The sequence below is a fragment of the Rhinatrema bivittatum genome, chromosome 3, assembly GCF_901001135.1.
Source record: "Rhinatrema bivittatum chromosome 3, aRhiBiv1.1, whole genome shotgun sequence".
NCBI classification, from domain to species: domain Eukaryota; kingdom Metazoa; phylum Chordata; class Amphibia; order Gymnophiona; family Rhinatrematidae; genus Rhinatrema; species Rhinatrema bivittatum.
The window spans coordinates 133,071,848-133,092,314 of record NC_042617.1 but is presented as its reverse complement, the minus strand read 5'-3'; the positions used below and the strand labels follow the sequence as shown (position 1 = coordinate 133,092,314).

The following is a 20,467-nucleotide window of genomic DNA, read 5'->3' as shown; positions in this document are numbered from 1 at the left end:
ATACAAGCATGGAGCCTTGGAACATTTTACGTCCCAAATTATCTAGAAATTTTTGCTCCTTGCCAGGAGGTGTGGATTAATGTGGACAGATTCTTTTTGATCTTTTTTGGGCAGACTCTACCACAACAGATTGATGTGAGAGGTGAGGCTTTTGAAAACCTGATATATGTTTAACCAAGTATGTGGCATCAGTCCACTTGTTCACTGGTGGAATTGAACAGGGATGTTCCCACAGTCTATGTTGAAGATCAACTAGGACTTTGTGCACTGGAATGGCAACTACCTCCTTGGGGGCATCTACAAACTGGAGAACCTCCAGAGTTTTGTGTCTTGTGTCTTCTTCGGTTAATAACTGGAAAGGAATTGTATCTGACATTTCCTTTACGAAGTTGGAGAAGGAGAGGTCCTCAGGTGGTGACTTTCTCCATTCTTCTGGTGGAGATGGGTCTGATAATATATCTTCAAGAAGAAGAATCGGTATCCACGTCTTCCCAGGTATCTGATAAGGTGTGACGTTGAGGAGTGGAATGAGGGATGAGAAATGGCATCAAATGATGTAAAGGCATCGATGGTTTTGGCTGAGACCTCTGTGGCATCGATGGTGGTGGATGTGGAATCTATGGCATCGAATGGAATAGTCGGGCGCCTCGGTTAAGAAGGACCTGATGGTCCCGGTGTTGGTTCAGGCATCTGTGAATTAGTCTGAGGCGTCATCAGCTGAAGAACCGGGAATTGGTATTGGTTTTGGATGTTTGGTCGGTGCTTTCGGTTTCGATGGTGGAGGTTGCATCGGCAGGGCACTGATCAAGGTATCGAGTCTTGCGAGCAATGGTGTAAGAACCGATGGCGTCAGCATTGGTACCAGTGGATGGAGATCTCGAAGAGCTTTGATAACTGCCTGGTGGATGAATCCGTCCAGTTCCTTCCTAATAGCTGATGAAGTCAGAGCAGCTATAGGGGGTGGCAGAGAAGGCAGAACTGGCTCTTCCACAGCTCCCTGTGATGGCACAGTACCTGGCACCGGTGGGGATCGCCTTGGACTAAGAGGCATCGAGGGCATAGACGTCTCTCCTCTACTCTAGTCCTCTTCGGTGGCGGCTCGATGGCCATTGAAGCTGCCCCGGGAATCGAGCCGACATCGGGTGTGGAAGTTCGTCGATGCCGATGTCTATGCTTCTCTCGGTGCTCGGTACTTTTCTTTTCCAATACCGAGGTCGATTTAATCAATGACCTTGATGAAGTCGGGGAAGGGTGGTCACCCACTTCCTTCAAGAAGCCGCTTGGTTTTAATTACTTTTTTAGCCGCTCCTGCTGGTGATCACTGCGTCGATGTCAAGGTCGATGGAAGTAGCTGAATTTTGAAAAGGCTTTTCTCCAGATGGGCCCGTCTGCCTTTAGCCGTCATTTCAGCACATTGAGGACACAAAGTAGCACTATGTCCTGCGCCCAAACATAGTACACACTCGTCATGGGGGTCGGTGATAGACATTGTACGAGGGCAATTTGGGCATTTTTTAAACCAGGTTGCCATTATAACTAATTTTGAAGGCCAGATAGCCGTCGACAGCCTTCTGGCAACAAAAATCTGTGAAAACGGTATTGACTGCAAGAAAGTTTACTCACCGATCGATGAAAAATGGGAAACCCCTATGAAGGGTTAAGTTTTGAGAATTTTTTGAGACTTTTTCCGTGAGGAAAAATGTGTGACGTATCACACAGGGCTCCTTAACCGCAAAGCTAACTGCAGTGTGGAAAAATGAAGACTGAAGGGAGACCCCTGTGGCTCGAGGGATAATGTCATGCTGGGCATGCTCAGTGGGGTCAGTGTGCCAGTCAAAAGTTTCTAGAAACTTTGACAAAGTTTTCCGTGATAGGGCTCCGTCCAGTGACGTCATCCATATGTGAGGACTATCATCCTGCTTGTCCTGGGATAAAGCAAAACACAATATGCTGCCAGGGGCTGGCTTGGTTAGTTACCTTGACATGTGGCTGCCAGAGCTCCTCCACTGCTTCTGCTTTCCACACTCAAAGTAAGTTACATCTGGCGCTCAGTGCATGCTCTTCCCGTTTCACTCACCTGGAAATAAGACGGAGACTCAGGAGGGGGAAGAGGAGGTGGTGATACGTGCAATGTGCACACTGCACAAAGTGGGGTCTGGTTATCTGTGCCTTCCTTGCAACCTGTTAATTCCCATACTCTGGGTTATGCTGTAGCTAGGCAGAAAGGCATTAATTATTGTAAATGTGTGCAGAAATAAGTTCCTACACATTTAAGAGCTCCCACTGGGGTGCCATCTTGTTTGAGATGCTGAGAGCAGAGCCAGGTGTTGGTCTTATTTTATTTATTTATTTTATTTAAAATTTTTATATACCGACATTCATCCAGGATATCATATCTGTTCACATTGTAACATAAACTGGCGCCAGTCATGGCGCTTTACATTGAACGATTAAAACATGCGAACAAGGTATTAAAAGGGGGTGGGAGATAACATGGGAAAGTTTGCATTAATTATATTATAGCAACGTTTGCTATTATATACATATGTACAATGGAAAATAAAGACTAAGAAGTGCAGGCAGGCTAGTGAGGGAGAAAGGGGAGGAGGAGAGCTGAGATGGAGGGAGGACCGGGGGAAAGAAGTAGGAGGGGGAAAGAGGGGAGGGGAGAGAGGGACAGTGAAGGGGAAAGTAGAGGGGGGAGTGGAAGGTGGATATAATGGATAGGAAGAGTGAAAAATTAGGTGTATGCTTTAGCAAAGAGCCAGGTCTTAAGCTTCCGCTTGAAAGATTTGAGGCATTCCTCTTGCCGTAAGTCAACTGGCATTGTATTCCAGAGGGTCGGCCCGGCTATCGATAATGCACGGGCTCTCGTGGAAGTAAGTTTGTAGAGTTTAGGAGAAGGGATAGGCATGGTTGCAAGGTGTGCATGTCTGGTAGGCTTAATAGACTGGTGTAAATGGAAGGAATCGTTAAACCAATTCATTTCAGGGTTGTATAAGGCCTTATGGATTAGCGAGAGCGCCTTATATTGTATGCGGGAAGCTATTGGAAGCCAATGTAAATCTTTTAGAACAGGGGTAATGTGGTCATGTTTACGTAAGTTGGTCAATATCCGGGCTGTGGTGTTTTGCAGGATTTGAATGGGATGGATGGCATTGTTGGGTAGGCCGAGAAGTAGGGAATTGCAGTAGTCAGTCTTGGCGAAGATTGTAGTTTGAAGCACTGTACGGAAATCGGGGGGGGGGGGGGGTGTAGTAGGGGTTTGAGTTTTTTTAGTGTGTGGAGTTTAAAGAAGCCGTCTTTGAGTATGTTATTGATGAATTTCTTAAGTGTGACATGACCATCAAGGATGATTCCCAGATCACGGACTTGTTGGGCAAATTGGAACTGCGTAATAGGGGGGAGGATTGGTTGGTTTTGGGGTGAGATGAGCATGATTTCAGTTTTCGTGGTATTAAGGGCTAGGTGGATGGAAGATAGGAGATTGTTAATGGAGAAGAGGGTTTCATTCCAGAAATCCATGGTTTTCGATAGAGAGTCGGTGATGGGTATGAGCAGCTGAACATCATCAGCGTATATGTAATGAGGGAGATTTAGACTGGAAAGGAAGTAACAGAGAGGTAGGATGTATATATTGAATAGGGTAGAGGATAGGGAAGAACCCCGAGGGACACCTCGGTTGAGGGGGATGGCCTTGGATACGTGATTTCCTAATTGAATTTTGTAATCTCTGTTGCTGAGGTAGGAATTGAACCAGTTGTGGGCAACGCCTGTAATGCCAATTTCAGTCAACCGCTGTAGGAGAATAGGATGGCTGACGGTGTCAAAAGCGGAGGATATGTCAAGGAAGGCAAGAATGTATGATTGCCCTTTCTCAAATCCTTTGATAATGTGGTCTGTCAGGGAAAGTAAAAGAGTCTCAGTACTATGAGATTTCCGAAAACCGTATTGTGCGGGGGCAAGGATATGATTATCTTCAAGGTATTCTGTAAGTTGCTTGTTGACAGTTTTTTCAAGGAGTTTAGAAATGAATGGAAGATTTGATATAGGGCGATAATTAGCTGGATCAGAAGGGTCAAGTTTGGGCTTCTTTAGAATAGGTTTGACAATTGCCTGTTTCAGGGGGAGGGGTACCTGCCCAGAGTTAATGGACAGGTTAATGATTTTTGTTAAAGGTTTGGCAATGATGTTGGGTATTGTGAGAAGATGTTTAGAGGGTATAGTGTCAGATGGGTGAGTGGACGGTTTGGCTTTCTTGATAAAGGTTTCTATTTCTAATGTAGAAGTGCAGTCTAGGGAGGAGAGAACTTTAGTATAGTTACTGGTCTTTGTTTGATTGATGTCCAATTCGAAGTGGTTGCTGGGACCGGTAGAGGAGGAGAACTTGGATAGCAATTTGTCTACTTTGGTTTGGAAGAATGTGGCAAGTTCTTCGCATTTGGATTTGGCTACTACATCAGGGATGTCGGGAGTAGTTGTCTTGGTGAGTGAGTTCACGTAGTCGTATAGTACTTTAGGATTGTATTGGAATTGGTGTATTTTGTTGGCATAGAAGTCTCGCTTTGTCATGTTAAGTTTGTCACTATAGAGGTTTAGGGAGGATTTAAATTGTGCCAGGTGAGTATGTGAGGGATTCTTACGCCAGATCTTTTCAGATTTCCGAAGTTGTTTAAGGTTTTTTAGCTCTTGGGAGTACCATGGCTTGAGTATCGAATTTTTTAGCTCTTGGGAGTACCATGACTTGAGTATCGAATATACCTGATCAGGTCTGATAGCACAATAGTTGTAAACTGCTCTACTTATGCCCCTCGATAGCTCTTAGAACCAAAGATATTTAATCCTGCATTGGCAGCAATAATTTTAGCTTGGATGGTTGGTGCTGATGTATAGTTTTATTCATTTCCAAGGCAAATTTTTTTTTTCACTCTTGAAATAGTATTTTCATTTTTCATAAATGAATGTTCTCTGGCTAGTAGGTGTTGCTTTTGAGCAATAGTTAGGACTCCATATCCTCAGGAACTATGAATGCTGCCTTCAGAGCATTCCCAAACACTAGCTAACCAGGGAGCAGAACCTGGACTTGGGAAGTGAACCTAAATCTCCCACTTAGGGGCCGATGCAATATCGGGTGCTGAGCTCAGCGCGCAACTAAACACTCGTTTTGGACATGCTAGACATATGCCCAATGAAATAATCGGGACAAGCGTGTCCATACCGGTGTGTAGCCAATAACTCATCACATGCAAATAGCATGTTGATGAGGCTATTAGCTAGTGCCCCGGATGTAAAAAAAAAAAAAAAATTATGTGCTCAAATGTGCAAATTTTAACTCTCAAAAATTAATGCCTGCCAGAGCTGGTGTTAAGTTTCGAAGCACCTCAAGCCATGCTCAGAAAAGCAAAAAATACAGCTTTTCTGTGGTTCTTCCTACTTAATATAGTTGCGATACTAAGCAGGAGAAAGCACAAAAAGCTGCAACATGAAAAAAAAAAAACCAATCTAGACAGCGGTCAGGTTAGGAAAAGGGAAGCTCAAGTTACAAGCGTCCATTTTCCTAACCTGTGGCTGTGCATGGGTTAGGAAAATGGATGCTTGGAAAATTGAGTGTGTTTTCCTTACCTGCGCACAGCCCCTTCTTCTGGGTTTTGGATGCCATGAATGCGCTAAGGCTGCATAATTTATCCATTCCAAGTCCCTTTTAGCGTGCCAGCTCATTTGAGTATTACACATTGAGCGTCCAAGAGCGGGGATGTGCCCGCTTTCAAAAAGCGTGCGTCTGGGTTGGATGCACGTTTTTTTGCGTGCATGATATTGCATTGGCCCCATTATGCTGTACTGCACTGTCACTGAGTTATCTGACTGGACCCATAATTTTTATTTTATTAATCTCTGTATACATAAGATTCAGTAAAGCATTAAAGCAGTGTTAATAGCTTGGTGCAAGTATATATTCTTAACTCATTCCAAGAAATCCTGACTTAGGGTTATTTTCATATGTGCTTTTTTGTCTTTTTAAACTTTTTTTTTTTTTTAGTTAGTATGACGAAGAATGGATTTTTTTGTAGTGTTTGCTCATCTGAATCTAACCTCTACTGAAGCATCAAACTAATTGAATCTGATTATCTCATGGTGCTTTTATTCTTTTTCAGGAAAAAGCCAGACAGAAGTCAACATATCAATATCTTCCTGTACTTTTAGTCAAAGGTGAAGGAGGCACAGGAGAAAAATTTCTTGCAAATTCTCTGAAATGTTTGCATGGTAATAATCAAAATGTTATAGATCTTCAGTTTGACCCCTGCATTTCTCAGAACATATTCAGTGCCCAGGGCAAATCAGATATATGCCGATACAGCTTCTCTATTGTTCTTCTTGTAATATTAATATTTTTTTGTTTACATTGTCTCTGATCTCATCAAAGCTTTTTGCATCGTTTCTTCAGTTGAAAGCTTGTTCTAGTATCTCATCACAATTCAAACGGGCTCTTGTTTCAAGTTTTCTTCATAGACATTTTCAGCGTGATGGGCTTAGAAAAGAAAATTGAATAATATTTTAAATACCATACAAGCTAATTTTGGTGCCAACTATCTTAAGTGTTCTATCATGTCTTTTACATACAATTTCAAAGAAAAACACTAGGTTAAAAATCAAGCATTGAGTGTACAGTTTTTAGATTTTATTATACTTGTAAAAAGGAATGGACTTGTGGTTAGAGCAATGGGCTGAGAAGCAGGGAAACCAGGGTTAACATTTTACTTTTCCTACTAACATGTCTTATGACCGTGGTCAAGTAACTATTTCTCATTGCTTCAGCTACCCACTTATATTGTAAGCTCTTTGGGGCAGAGACTTGTTTCTGAATTCTAATACTGTAAGCCATCCTGAATGTTATTTTGAAAGGTGAGCTAAAAATAAACAATTATTAAAGTGTTTTCCAATCTTTTCTAGAGTTTTAGTGACTGTTTACATTAATAACTATATAGATGTTTTATAAACAAATGCAAACTATGTACAGAAATAGTTTTTCTTATTTAAAGGCTCTGAGCTTCTTAACCAAAGCTGAAACTTGCAGCTAGCCTCTGCTGAAAGCTGACATTATAGAAGAATGTATTTTAAAACATGACTTATTGTAATTAATATGGCTTCAAAATAATTTTAGTGTATATGAAATATTATAAATACATTTTGCTAATGCTTTATTCTTGGTGTTCATAAGATATCCTTACCTTACTACAGTAAGGGCATTCACCAAAGATAACATTGAAGCTTTGTCTACTAGAAGGTAGGCCTCGTAACCACTAAAGAGAGAAAAAAATATTTTTTATTTTTAAGCGGTTTCTATTTCCAGCTAACAAACACTGAATGACTACACCACTGTCTTTTTACAGTTTTTGATCCATTCCTACTAAGTATCTTTATTGCTTTTTTTTCAGCATTACTTAAACCAACATACTGCCATTTGTCATATATGCAAAAAAAAAAAAAAAAAAAAATCCAAGAATTGCCTGGAACAATGTGTAAGATCAAGGATAACTTTCACAAATATCCTTTACCTATAATACATTTATGTATGGAAGCTGTGCATGCAAATCTATTTCATTATTCCTTGTGGATATCCTGAAAACCTGAATAGGGAAGTGTGCCATGAGGACTGGGTTGAGAACCACTGGGCGCGCGCCGCCGAGCCTATGCAAAATAGGCTCGGCGGCGCGCACAAGCCCCGGGACACGCGCAAGTCCTGGGGCTTGCATGGAGGGGCGTGTCGGGGGCGTGCCGGGAATGATGCGCCATTTTGGGGGCATCGCGAGTGACACTGCGTTTCGGGGGCGGCGCTGCGGGGCGTGGTTTTGGCCCGGGGGCGAGGCCGCGGCCTCTGGACCGGAACATGGAGCGCGCAGGCGTAACTTTGCCGACAAAGGTACGGGGGGGTTTAGATAGGGCCGGGGGGTGGGTTAGGTAGGGGAAGGGGAAGGTGCGGGGGGGGGGGGGGTGTGGAGGGAACGGAGGCAGGCTGCGTGGCTCGGCGCGCGCAGGCTGCCGATTTTGGGCAGCCTTGTGCGCGCTGACCCTGGATTTTAATGGCTACGTGCGTATCTATTAAAATCCCACGTACTCTTGTTCGCGCGTGCGCAGATTTATAAAATCTGCCCCTTAATTGTGATACTGAAACTCTGGAAAGGAATGATCACAAAAATTGATGCAAGTACACCAGCTGTCACAAATATAAAATATCAATATAACAGAGGTGGTCTGCACTGCTGTAGATCCAGGTATATAATTTTTCATTAGCTCAAAAAGCCTCAGTTACTAAATTAGACAGGAATAGCAAAGTTCTTACTGTGATAATGTCCCATTTTTATTTCTACATTTAGCTTTTTCAGCAGAAATAAGTTATATTATCTCAAGCCCACAAAAAACTGTAAACTTCTTACCCCAGTTATGACATTAAATGCTACCTCAAATTTTGTGGAAAAGTGTCAAGTGTCATTTGGAACTTACTGCCAGCACAGGAGGGTAAAAGTAGGCTTTTGAAGTCACAGGGTTTTGGAGACTAACTTGAATAGGCAGGGGGAAGGGTTCATGACCAGGTGATGATGGGGAAAACATTTTGTGACTCCACACTAATCAGCAACAAAAATGTTCATAGTAACGGGCCTGACCCTGTCACTGTGAAAATTATAATGTGGCCTCAGTGAAAGCTGTGGTATATAAATATTTACTGTGATGGTAGGTTTGAAAGGTTGCCCTGTGGAAGCTTTCAATCATAACACTAATGAATCAGTCCCTTAGTATCCTAATCATGTTGTCTAATGCAAGGGTCTGGTCTAGAGAATTTTGCTCTATAGTAGTCACCTGGATTTTTTCAGTAACATATTACCAGTTGTATTTTCATTTTAATTTAGCTACTTCTTGCAGAAGTACAGTCTCTGTGGTCAAAAAAACTGTGAACCATATAGTAGGTAATATAATTGAGACAGGACTGTCAAACACAGCTGAAGTAAATGGATCATATAAAAAATTTACAATATAACATGAAAGATGAGCAGAATATTTAAAAACCATCATTAAACAGAGTTGCTTACCAGTAGCAGGTGTTCTGAGAGGACAACAGTATGTCACTCTTCACAAGCGAGTGACATCTGACGGAGCCTGGCCTGGAATTTAGGCATGCCCATTGGGGCACAGCGAAGCATGCCATTATGCCACATGAGGGCCCCTTTGGTTCTGTTCCGTAGCAACATAGGGAGAAGCCAACTCCAAGGTTTCATAAAGACTGATATCCTGTTGTCTTTTGACAACACCTGTTATAGGTAAGCAACTCGCTTTCTCCGAGTAGCAGCAGGATAGTAGTGGGAAATCCCTAGCTAGAGACTGCCCCGAATGAAAAGAGGGGAAACAAAATAGGTACAACAAATATTTTTATTGGCAACAGGGCTTTTTTCTTTTCTTATGAGTGGCAGCCTTGAACAAAAACAATGGGCCCCAGGACAGAGTGGATTTTTATACCTCAGAGATTCTGCAGAACAGATTGGTCAAATCTACTGTTGCATTGGGAGACCTGGGAATCCTGGGAGCCCCTGTCCAAACTGTAATGTGATGTGCATATGTTGAGAGAACTTTAAGTTGCAGCTTTGCAGATCTCATCCGTGTAGATAAATCTTAGGTGAGCCAACAATGCTGTCATGGCTTAGACAGAGCGAGCCTTGACATGACCCACCAGATTCAGGTATGCTGAGCATAACTGGAGAATGTGTAATTTGCTAGACAACTTGATAAAGTCTGTTCCTCTTTATCCAGCATGACCAGTCCAGATGAATGGATTATGTTCTCAACCAGCAAATGTAAACAAAGAACAAATGGTTTGCTTACATCACCCCATTATAGAATCCAGTGCTGCACTAAGCTGGCCAGTATTTTGTCTCCAGCAGATGGTAGCCACACCTAACTACTTCTAGAATCCATTGATAGGGAGAAATCTGGGTCCACCTCCAGTAAAATGCCAACAACTGCCCACCTATCTTCAAAACTGGAGAATGGGCCCCCAAATCTTCACTGAGAACTCAGAGTGCCCGCAGTGCTGTTCAAACCAGTATCCTTTCCTCCTTTTTAATTGTTGTGAAAAGGACTGAAACATGCTATAAGATCAAGACTGTTGTTGACCAGACAACCTCCCTGACCTGCCCCTCTTTGGGTATCAGAACATATTCTGCGATGATGACCGAGCAGTGCCTTTGGGCCTATCCTCCAGCAATCTGGGTGCTTTGGATTCTCCCAAGGCTTTAACAAACTTCTCTAAATCCTCTCCAAAAAGCAGCTTTCCTTTAAAAGAAAATTTAACCAACTGAGTTTTGGAAATTGAGTCTGTAGACCATACCGGAAACCAACCAGGAAGCAGCCAAATCTGCAGACAAAGCTCCCCCCTGCCTGGCCAATGCGGTAGCACTCGGGTCCAAAGCCTTCAATGTGATATCCAGGCCCACGGGAAACAAAGGATGAGGCCCTAGCTACCTGCAAATCCAAAATGGCTACCGTTCCTGCCTTGGCAAAGAACCTGCAGATGGAAACTGGCTAATGAGCTGGCTTTGGAAACGTGGACTCCTCCCACAGACACTGCATGCACCATTGGCTCTCCTTCTCCCTCCATCTGACTGCTGCTCCCCTCACACTGTCGAAAAGATTTCCTCCCCCAAACAAGATGTGATGTAAAGCACATCCAGCAAAGAGAGGTACACTCTTCCTGCACTCTGAGGAGCCCAGCATGAGCCCCTCCCTACTTCTGCCCCAAAACAAATGGCCACAGAAGGAAAAATTACTTGCTGAGTTGCTCGCACCATAGCGCAGGAAGGAAGATCTGCTCCTGGACCTGCTCTAGTTTATGACTTTTTTATTTTATTTTTTAACTTTTCTAACAGCCCGGATAGCAGGCAGAGTAGTTAAATCTCAAGCGGATTGTGATAAATTACAGAAGGCCCTTGCGAGACTGGAAGATTGGACTTCCAAATGACAGATGAAATTTAACATGGACACGTGCAAAGTGATATAAATCGGGAAAAATAACCCTTGCTGTAGTTACACAATGTTAGGTTCTATCTTAGGATTTACAACTCAGGAAAGAGATCTAGGTGTCATAGTGGATAATACATTGAAATCGTCAGCTCAGTGTGCTATGGCAATCAAAAAAGCAAACAGAATATTAGTAATTATTAAGAAGGGAACAGCAAAACGATGGACGACATAATGCTTCTGTATCGCTCCATAATGAGACCGCATCTTGAATACTGTGTGCAATTCTGGTCACCACATCTCAAAAAAAGATATAGTTGCACTAGAGAAAGTGCAGAGAAGGGTGACCAAAATGATAAGTGGCATAGAACAACTGCCTTATGAGGTAAGGCTAAGGAAGTTAGGGCTGTTCAGTTTGGAGAAGAGATGGCTGAAAGGCGATATGGTAGAGGGCTACAAAATCATAAAAGGACTTGAAAAAGTTTAAAGTAAATTGGTTATTTATTCTCTCAGATAATAGGACTAGAAGGCACTCCATGAAGTTAGCAAGTAGCTCATTTAAAATAAATCGAAGAAAATTCTTTTTCACTCAGCGCATAGTTAAGCTCTGGAATTCATTGCAGAGGATGTGATTACAGCAGTTGGTGTAACTGGGTTTAAAAAAGGTTTGGATAAGTTCCTAGAGGAAAAATCCATAAACTGCTATTAATTAATAAGCAATAGTAGCTTGAGATTTATTTGTTTGGGTGCTTGTCAGGTACTTGTGACTTGGATTGGCCACTGGTGGAGGACACTGGGCTTGATGGACCCTTGGTCTGACCCAGTATGGCAATTCTTGTTTTCCTATATAGAATAGAGATGTGATTCGGCCGAACATTTTGGTTCGGCTTTTGTTATCGGCCCGCCGTGGGAAATTGTTTTCCTGCGGTTCGGGCCGATTTTTTTTTGACTGTCCTGAACCGAAAAAACTCCAAATACCCCAACCCTTCAGATTTAAATTACACCCCCCAGCCTCCCAACCCCCTCCAAAACGTACCGAAAGTCCCTGGTGGTCCAGCGGGGGTCCCTGAAGCGATTTCCCACTCTCAGGCCCTCAGCTGCCAGTAAACAAAATGGCGCCAGTGGCCCTTTGTCCTTACCATGTGACAGGGGCTATGGGTGCCATTGGCCGGCCTCTGTCACATGGTAGGAGCAATGGCACCCATAGACCATCACATAGTAAGGGCAAAGAGCCATCGGCACCATTTTGATTAGTGGCAGCCGACGGCCTGAGAGGGGAAAGTCACTCCCGGGACCCCGCTGGACCACCAGGGACTTTCAGTAAGTCATGGGGGAGGGTTGGGCAAGTCTTGGGGGGAGGGGGGGTGGTTTGCAATTAATTAAATTTGAAGGGTTGGGTGGGTTTGGGATTTTTTTTTTTTTTTAATGTGCCCTTTCTCCTCCCTCAAAAACGATAAGAAAAATCACACAAAATTTAATGTGTTTTCCTATTGTTTTGTCGCCCCCCCAAACCACGACGAAATAGGAAATATCGTCTATATTTCCTATTTCATCACAAACGAACGCACATCCCTAATATAGAATAGGGGGGATTGCCTAAGAAAGACACAAGGACTCCTTGATCCTCTTTACTCTCTTCTTCTCTTGTCTTATTTTTAAACAGGGGAAAAAAACCTTAGCCCTAGGATGGAAAAAAAAGAGAAGAAGGCCAGAATAAACCAAGAAGAGAGGTGGAAGGAGGGATTTCACAAAACTGGAAGAGCCCTTTTCCTAGAAAGCCCCCCACTCAGACCAACAGACTAAGTTCAGTTGGGGAAGGGAACCCAGGTCATCATCCTGAGAGCAGCTAAACTGAGGGAGGGAGTCCCAGGTCTAATCACCTCAGGAGCAGCCACATCCAGAAAGTACTGCTTCATTCAGCTTAATAAAGGTCTCAGACCACAGCACTAGTGTGGCTATGCTCTAGAATTTTCCTGACCTATTTCAGATGCTTTTATGGTGTCCCCTTGTCATACCACTTGAAAGGCAGAAGCTGTGAGAGACTCAATAGGCTTTTGCAGTTCTTGTTTCTCAGAGAGATTGGGGGGGGGGGGGGGGGGGTACTCGATATTTTCTGAAGTACTGAAAAAAGAAGAAACGTTTTGATCCATCTTGGATCTAAAAGGGGTCAAAATGGAGACATTAAGATCCATCACGTGGTGGTAAGAAGGAGGAGGAAATTCTTAACTTGTCGGGATCTGATGGAGGCATATTTACATATTCCAATTCGGGAGGACCATCAGAGTTATCTTCGTTTTGTCGTTCTACGGGACCACTTCCAATTTCAGGCCCTGCCTTTCAGTTTGGCAATTGCCCCACGGTCCTTTTCCAAGGTATCTGTAGTGGTGGAAGCAGCTCTTCAGCATGCAGTAATTCTAGTGCATCCATACAGTATCTGGATGATTGGATGATTTGGGAAACGTTTGCTCAGGAGAGTGAAGTGGCTATACCCATCATGGTGTAACTGTTTTAGGAACTAGGCTGGGTAGTTGTATCAGGTAGTAAGGGATAGTTTTTGTGGAAGCATTTCGGTGTGACGTGAAGGGTTAAGAAGTCCCTTATGAGAAAAAAAAAACAATTATAATGATTCGTAATTAAAGCATGCAACTTTGTGCTTTGAGGAGTTCACTGTGAAACTTGCACTTCTATCTCCGCAGCCCACAGCCAGTGTTCCCTCTAAGCTGTGCGCTGTGCACGCACACGGCCCGTGAAGGCCGCGCACATAGTACAAAGTTTAGTGCACAGAGTTTTTAATTCTAGAGTTTTTCCAAAATCTAGGCAAATTATTAGATATAAAATCATTATACTTGCGCAGCAATGATGGGAGACACCTAACGTGTGCTACATAATGTCTGTGCCACTCTGTGGGTTAAGAGATCTCTGACTCATCTCTACACAGTCCATAGTATTGGTTTAAACACTTGCTCCAAAATTTCTGTAACCCCAGTGAATTTAGGCCTAAGTGCACACTGATGCGGCTCTCTGACAGAGGCCAGGATGCCATCTGTTACTTAGAACTGACTGCTAGCCTGCGAGGTCACTAATGGGATGAGGTCAGGGAGAGTTCATACTCCCAACCTCCAATAGCATAGCTGCAGCAGTTCAGGGTACAGCAAGGAGGGATGCTAACATTGCTAGGCTACACAATACACACGCGTACAAGAATCTATGCTCTGCATCAGCAGCTAGATGACTGAATGTATATGACGCCATGTGGTAATATAAATCATTTATAAAGAACATTAGAAAAAGATAGTGTCAACTGGTTAAGTTTAAATAAGTTGATATTTAAGTTAGTTACAATTAAGATAATAAGATTTGAACGCATAAAAACCAAAATGAGTAAAGGTGTTAAACACAAGAGAACAGCTACATCATTTAAATCCGAATGGCGAGATGAGACTGTTGAAATTAATACCGCGAAGTCGCACGGCCTAACTCGTGTAGCCCTGCGCAAAATTTTTTCGTATGATGAAGATAAAGGAGTCATTTGTCTGATCTGCGCTGAAGCGAAAGCTGTAGGAGAGTTTTCTACGGGTAAAAGTTGGAACGAGGTCTGGAAACTGGATTTCCTCAAAAGACATCTAGTAAGTAAATCTCACATTGACAGTGTAACAACATTGAAAAATATGAATCCACTATTTCGCAGTGGGTTGAAGAACCTGTTACTAGAGACTCCAGAAGAAAAGCAAAGGAGGCAAATCTTTGTAGAACGGAAGCGTTCAAATCCAGATGAGATAAAAGGTCCTCCTGATTGACAGCGTCTTGCTAGCCATCAAATTGAACTCCTCTATGCTGGCTGTTACAGATATAAATGAACACATGGCCAAATTTGTAAAACTGCCAGATAGTTGGAGAAGTAAAAATTACACATTTGAATTTCTTGAAGTCATCAACAGCGTTGTTCAAAATGATATAAAGCAAGAAATTTCTTCGGCATTGTTCCACACTATAACCATTGATGAAAGCACTGACATATCTTTGACCAAATGCTTAATACTTTACTTTAAATATCGGCCTAGCAATGCTTTGGATTACAAAGTATTATATGGTGGCATTTTGCAATTAGAACATTGCAATGCTGCTTTAATCGTATCTGCCATCAAACTCTTTTATATAGCAAACAAGCTTGATTTAAGGAAGATGGTTATGTTTACATCGGACGGAGCCTTTGTTATGTTAGGAAGAAAAAAAATGGAGTAGCAGCACAGATGAAAAAAGAAATCCCACACCTATCTCAGCAACACTGTTTAGCACATCGTGAAGATTTAGGAATAACTGATACATGGAAAGAAGTCAAATTGATGCAAGACATTGAAACTCTTATCGTTGATGCCTCAGAGCATGATTCAGTGGCATTCAGACCTTTAAATGAAGTGCGATGGCTGTCGAGGCATTTTGCTGTGCAAGCTATAGTTGAAAACTATGCTGTTTTGTTACAATATTTCGAGGAAGAGCGGGGAAAACACCCAATTGCCGAATACTGTTTCAAGAAGCTGAGCACTTCTGAGTTTAGGGTAGCTCTGGAAATTTTGAATGATGTTCTATCAGATTTGGCTTCATTGTCTCTTCTTCAGAAGAAGGGTTTAACAACTCTAGAAGCTCACCATCTAGCTTGAGGCAAACTGAACAAGATCAGAAGTCAATATCTAACAAGCTCACCTCAGTGGAGTCAAAGTGTCAGATACCAACCAATAGTGCAGTCGACACAAGCTTGCTGATCACATTTATCAATCTCTTTTGTGTCCATCTGGATGAAAGGTATCCAGAAGAGGAAATACAGGCATGGGCTGCATTTGATATTGGGTCATTTGTCAATTGTGACTTCGATTTCGGAATTGATAACATAAAATCACTTTGTGCTCAGCATAAAGAGTTTCTCCCTGAGGAGTTAACAGTAGTTGATCAATACAACGACTTCAAATTCGTTGTTGCTGAGAAAATCAAAGACAAAGTTGTTTCAAATTTGTCATCTATGTTGTCGTTTGTAACTCAAAATGAACAATTCAAAGACCTCGCTGTTTTGATGGATATTGGAGGAACATTCATGGCATCCAGTGTAGACTGTGAACGTGGCTTCAGTTTAATAAATGCTACAAAAAACAAATCACAAATTGGTTACAGACGGAGCATTTGGATATGATCATGCGTGTGAAGAACTATCAACTAGATGGTGGAAATATAGATCTTGACAGAATCTATAATGAATGGACAAATGTCAAAGACTGCAGGGAAAAAAATGTAAATATTATGGACTGTGAATTGTGAACTGAGATATGAGGCGCAGTCGCCCAGTATATATGGTATAAAACAAATAAACTGTTACGCTTTCTACTTGCTATATCTTAGTAGCCTCTTTAGTTAAGAAGAATATAAACATGTTAACATTTCACTTGATCTTCACTTCTTTTTTAAACTCCAGTAGGCTGAGTTGTACGTTTGGAAGCACAACATTAAGTTAAGTTTCGGAAAAGTTATACACAACAAAATTTTTGCGCACACAGCATGTCAGAAATTAGAGGGAACATTGCCCACAGCCCTCCCTTCTCCTAGTTTAGAAGCTGGAAACTTCAAGATCACACACACACAGAAGGACAGAAACTTGCCAGGTTCTTATGGCCTGGATTGGCCACTGTTGGAAACAGGATGCTGGGCTTGATGGACCCTTGGTCTGACCCAGTATGGCATGTTCTTATGTTCTTACAAGATGGAGAGAAGACCTAGTGAAATTAATAAGAATACCACGTACAGCCAAGCTGGTAGTTAGGGAGTTAAATCTTGTCCTTGACTAGCAGCTCTGCTTGTAGCAAAGAAAATGCTGAGACTGAAAGCACATGACAACTGTCCAAAATAGTTATACAGTATAAACTGGATATAATTTTTATAGACCTTATCAATATAAATGCACTTTCAGCCTTTGGGGTGCTCACATTCTTATCACAGTAGTGGTTGCTTGCTATCAGATAATAGTTATATGATTGCTTTTATTTTACATGACATTAATGCCAACAGCATGTGTTTTATTTAGACGTGCAGGGCTAATGGTTTCATATATGATAGAGAATGTCTGGACAAAATGGCAATTAGAGATAGAGAATAAACTACAAGACATCCACTATTTCAGAGCAGACATAACATGCAGAAGTTTTCCTTATCAGTTAGTCTGGCAATATTTCAAGAGGGCTAATAGACAAAGAAATCTGTACAGCGCATGTCCAGACATAGGGGTGACTCTACTACCGGGTGGGCTGAGTATATTCTCTACCGAGAGCTGAATAGATCACTTCAGCAAAACCAATCTCTGCAATGAAAAAAGAACCTCCTGTACTGTTTTCAGCCCTCCCCTAAGAACGCTTGCAGCCATCAACTAGAGAGATAAGAGGGCGCTCATTCTGGAAAGTGACAGCTTTTGCTAGGCCTTTGTATATATATTTCCTTGTTAGCTAACAGGGAAATATATACACTTATATGCTTATTGTGCCGATATATATAACCTGTTCTATTTGTCTGTGACTCAGACATTCTTAGAAGCATCTGTTTGTGCATATAATATAGCTTTTCACATTTTCACGAGACAGTCTTAGTATGTTTGTGTGATCCAGACTACAAGGCAATAACCCTCATCCTTCCACCCACTACAATAGTGAACTTCAACAAGAGCAAATTGTGACCATCACAGTCCTTGGAGTACCTAGGGGCATATTTCAACATGAGTTAGTTTTGTGTGTTCTTGACCTAGGACAGAATTCACAAGTTAATGACTCAAGTGATGGCCTTGTTGAGAATTCAGTCTCTCACAGCTTAGGAGTATCTTCAGGTTCTAGGTTCCATAGCAGCCACATTGAATCTACTTCATTGGGCGAGGGTCCAGATGTGTTCCCTTTAGAGGGCCTTGTCTATATGGTCACCTCACTTCCAGGAATATTCCCTGTAGCTGATATTAACAGCTCTCATAAGAAATCTGGACTGGAGACTGCTTCCCAAGAACCTCGATCTGAGGGTTGACCTTGAACCTTCCTTGTGGATTATGCTAACAACCAATGCCAGCCTGATAGATTGAAGGGCACACAGTGTTGCTGCAAGAGAGCAAATGGTCAATCAATCATTTGGAAACAATGGTATTAAAGTTGGCTCTTCTGTGTTTTGCTCCTCTTTTGTAGGGGCAAACAGTCAGAGTACTTAAGGATAATGCAACAGTGTAGCATATGTGAATCACCAGGTAGGTACCAAGAGTCTGTAGGTGGTGCTGGAGGGCAGCCTTTTGATGGAGCAGGTGGAAGAGAATGTAAAGATGATATTGGTGGCGCTCACAGCAGGAATAGAGACTATTCAAGAGGACTTCCTCAGCCAAAACTCTCTGTATCCCAGGGAGTGGTCCCTATTGAAGGTGGTCTTTGTCTTGATAATCAACAAATGGGGCGAACCAGTGATGGACTTGATGGCCTCTAGTGGCAATGCCAAAATAAAGTCCTCCTTCAGTTGAAGAAGGGAAAAAGGTTCATCAGGCTTGAACACTCATTCAAGAGTGGCTGGAATGAGTCTTGCTGTATGTATTCCTATTGTGGCCTTAGTAGGCAGAGTGGTGCATAAAATCTCTGAGCACTGAGGCCTTAAAATCTTTGAGCACTGAGGCCTTATGGTATTGGTTGCTCTGGATTGGCTGAAGAGACCATGGTATACATATCTAGTGAACTTGTTGAAAGGGAATTCTCTGGCATTCCATCTCTTCAGAAATTTCTTGGTCCAGGGACCAGTTTGACACAAGGATCAGGCTTGCTCTGTCATACAGCCTGGCCCTTGAGGGGTCTCGTTTAACCAGGAGATTATTCCCAGAGTGGAATACACTCTTACAGGAAAACAAGTTATTTACTTCCTTAGTCTATGTGAAAGTTTGGAAAGTATTTGAAGACAAGTGTGAGGAGAGAGGACTATTGGCTGGGGTGGGGTGGGGGGGGATGTTGGCTTCAATCTTGATTTTCAAGATGGGTGTTAAACTAGGGAATGTGAGTCCTTAGCCATCGCCAAGATGACCAGTTTAACTCAGGTCAGGCCTCAGACTGTATCAGTCCCACCCTCAGGCAAGACCCAAGTCATGGGTCTTCACCTATAACAACCCCCTTCTTTGCAGACTGAGCCCTTGGATTCTAGAGGTCAGCAGGACTTAGGAGACAGGGGGTATCAGGTAATGGGCAGGGTAAGCAGCTGAAAACAGGGTTGATGTCCAGGCAAGGTCGAGGCAGACAGAGATCAAATAAAGTCAGAAGCAAGCCAGATCAGCAAAAGGAGGACAGTCCGAGGAAAGGCTGACAGGAGAGGAGGGCAAGGCAAAGCAGGACAGAAGAACAAGGCAAGACAGGACAGGAACAAAGCAAGACAAGACTGAACAAGACAGGAATTCAGCAAGGCAAAGCAAAACACACTGCTAGCAAGAACACAGCAGGAGACCTGTTGCTGAGGCACTGGCTGGAAGCAGAGGACTTACTTATATACCTAGAGGGATGTGATGTCATCTGCCAGCACATCAGGAAGTCTTGGTAGCAGGGCATATAACAAGGCACCTAGGATGCTACATGGAGTGGAATGTTATGCAAGAGGCACTTAGAGGTAAGGGGGCGTTACAAGGGATTAAATAAGGATTTAGTCCTTAATTCACTAAAGAGACAGATAGCGGCTACTTTTGGCTCAGGGGTCCTAAGACCAAGAATGGTAGAGTCCTACCCAATTGAGAGATAGCTTGGGTACTTCCCATGCATCTGGAATGTTCTGGCGGGATGAAGAGAAAGGTGAAATTAGATCGTTCTTGATAATTTCCTTTCCTTGAGTCCAGCCAAACTAGTCCAGAATTCTTCCTGCCTGTCAAAATATTTTTCAATTATCTGTGTTTATTTAAATTTGTATCCCATACCCTCTGAAATTCAAGGTGGGTAACAATATAACATACACAAAAGAACAATGACAATATACAGAACAAACAGCAACAAAAACATTTTTCAAAATTCTTCAAGTTCATTTCTCATTGCTACATTTGAATACTGGCTAGCAAAATCTCAAGCTAGATTTTGAAAATACTGAGGGAAAAAGATGGTATAAGTTTATGAATTTTGAGGAGAAAGGGCTGAGCTAAGGAGGGTGGTTGTCAGTAGGTGCTAGGGAGAAAGTGGTTGTGAAGAGATGTGTTTTGAGGGCATTCTTAAATTCTTTTGTATTAGTCAAGGTGCACACAGGTTATGAGAGGGATTTCCAGAGTATTGGTCCAGCAAGGGAAAAAGCTCTTTCTCAAGGGTGTATGGCAGTCCAGCTGTGCGTAGGGAGGGAATTTCCAATAGAGCTTGAGAAGTTGAGTGAAGAATTCTAGTAGGAACATAGAGTTTAAGGATACTACTAATCCATGGAGAAGTGATGTGATATAATAGATTATGGATTA

At 42.4% G+C, this 20,467-nt stretch overlaps 2 protein-coding genes across 7 annotated transcripts in view; one reads left to right on the top strand and one right to left on the bottom strand.

Annotated features, from left to right (window-relative positions):
* VRK2 (VRK serine/threonine kinase 2) overlaps nucleotides 1–6,432 on the top strand; it is a 164,028-nt gene extending 157,596 nt beyond the window's left edge. For all 4 annotated transcript variants that reach the window (XM_029593732.1, XM_029593729.1, XM_029593731.1 and 1 more), the window contains one exon: nucleotides 6,153–6,432. In XM_029593732.1, coding sequence (XP_029449592.1) covers nucleotides 6,153–6,410 — 258 coding nt within the window. In that variant the 3' untranslated portion in view covers nucleotides 6,411–6,432. The remainder of the gene's footprint in view (nucleotides 1–6,152) is intronic.
* Nucleotides 6,120–20,467, bottom strand: part of FANCL (FA complementation group L) — a 300,676-nt gene continuing 286,328 nt past the window's right edge. For all 3 annotated transcript variants that reach the window (XM_029593734.1, XM_029593737.1, XM_029593735.1), the window contains 2 exons: nucleotides 7,227–7,298; nucleotides 6,120–6,526 (listed from right to left, as the gene is read on the bottom strand). In XM_029593734.1, the coding sequence (XP_029449594.1) occupies nucleotides 6,491–6,526; nucleotides 7,227–7,298 (108 nt within the window). In that variant the 3' untranslated portion in view covers nucleotides 6,120–6,490. The remainder of the gene's footprint in view (nucleotides 6,527–7,226; nucleotides 7,299–20,467) is intronic.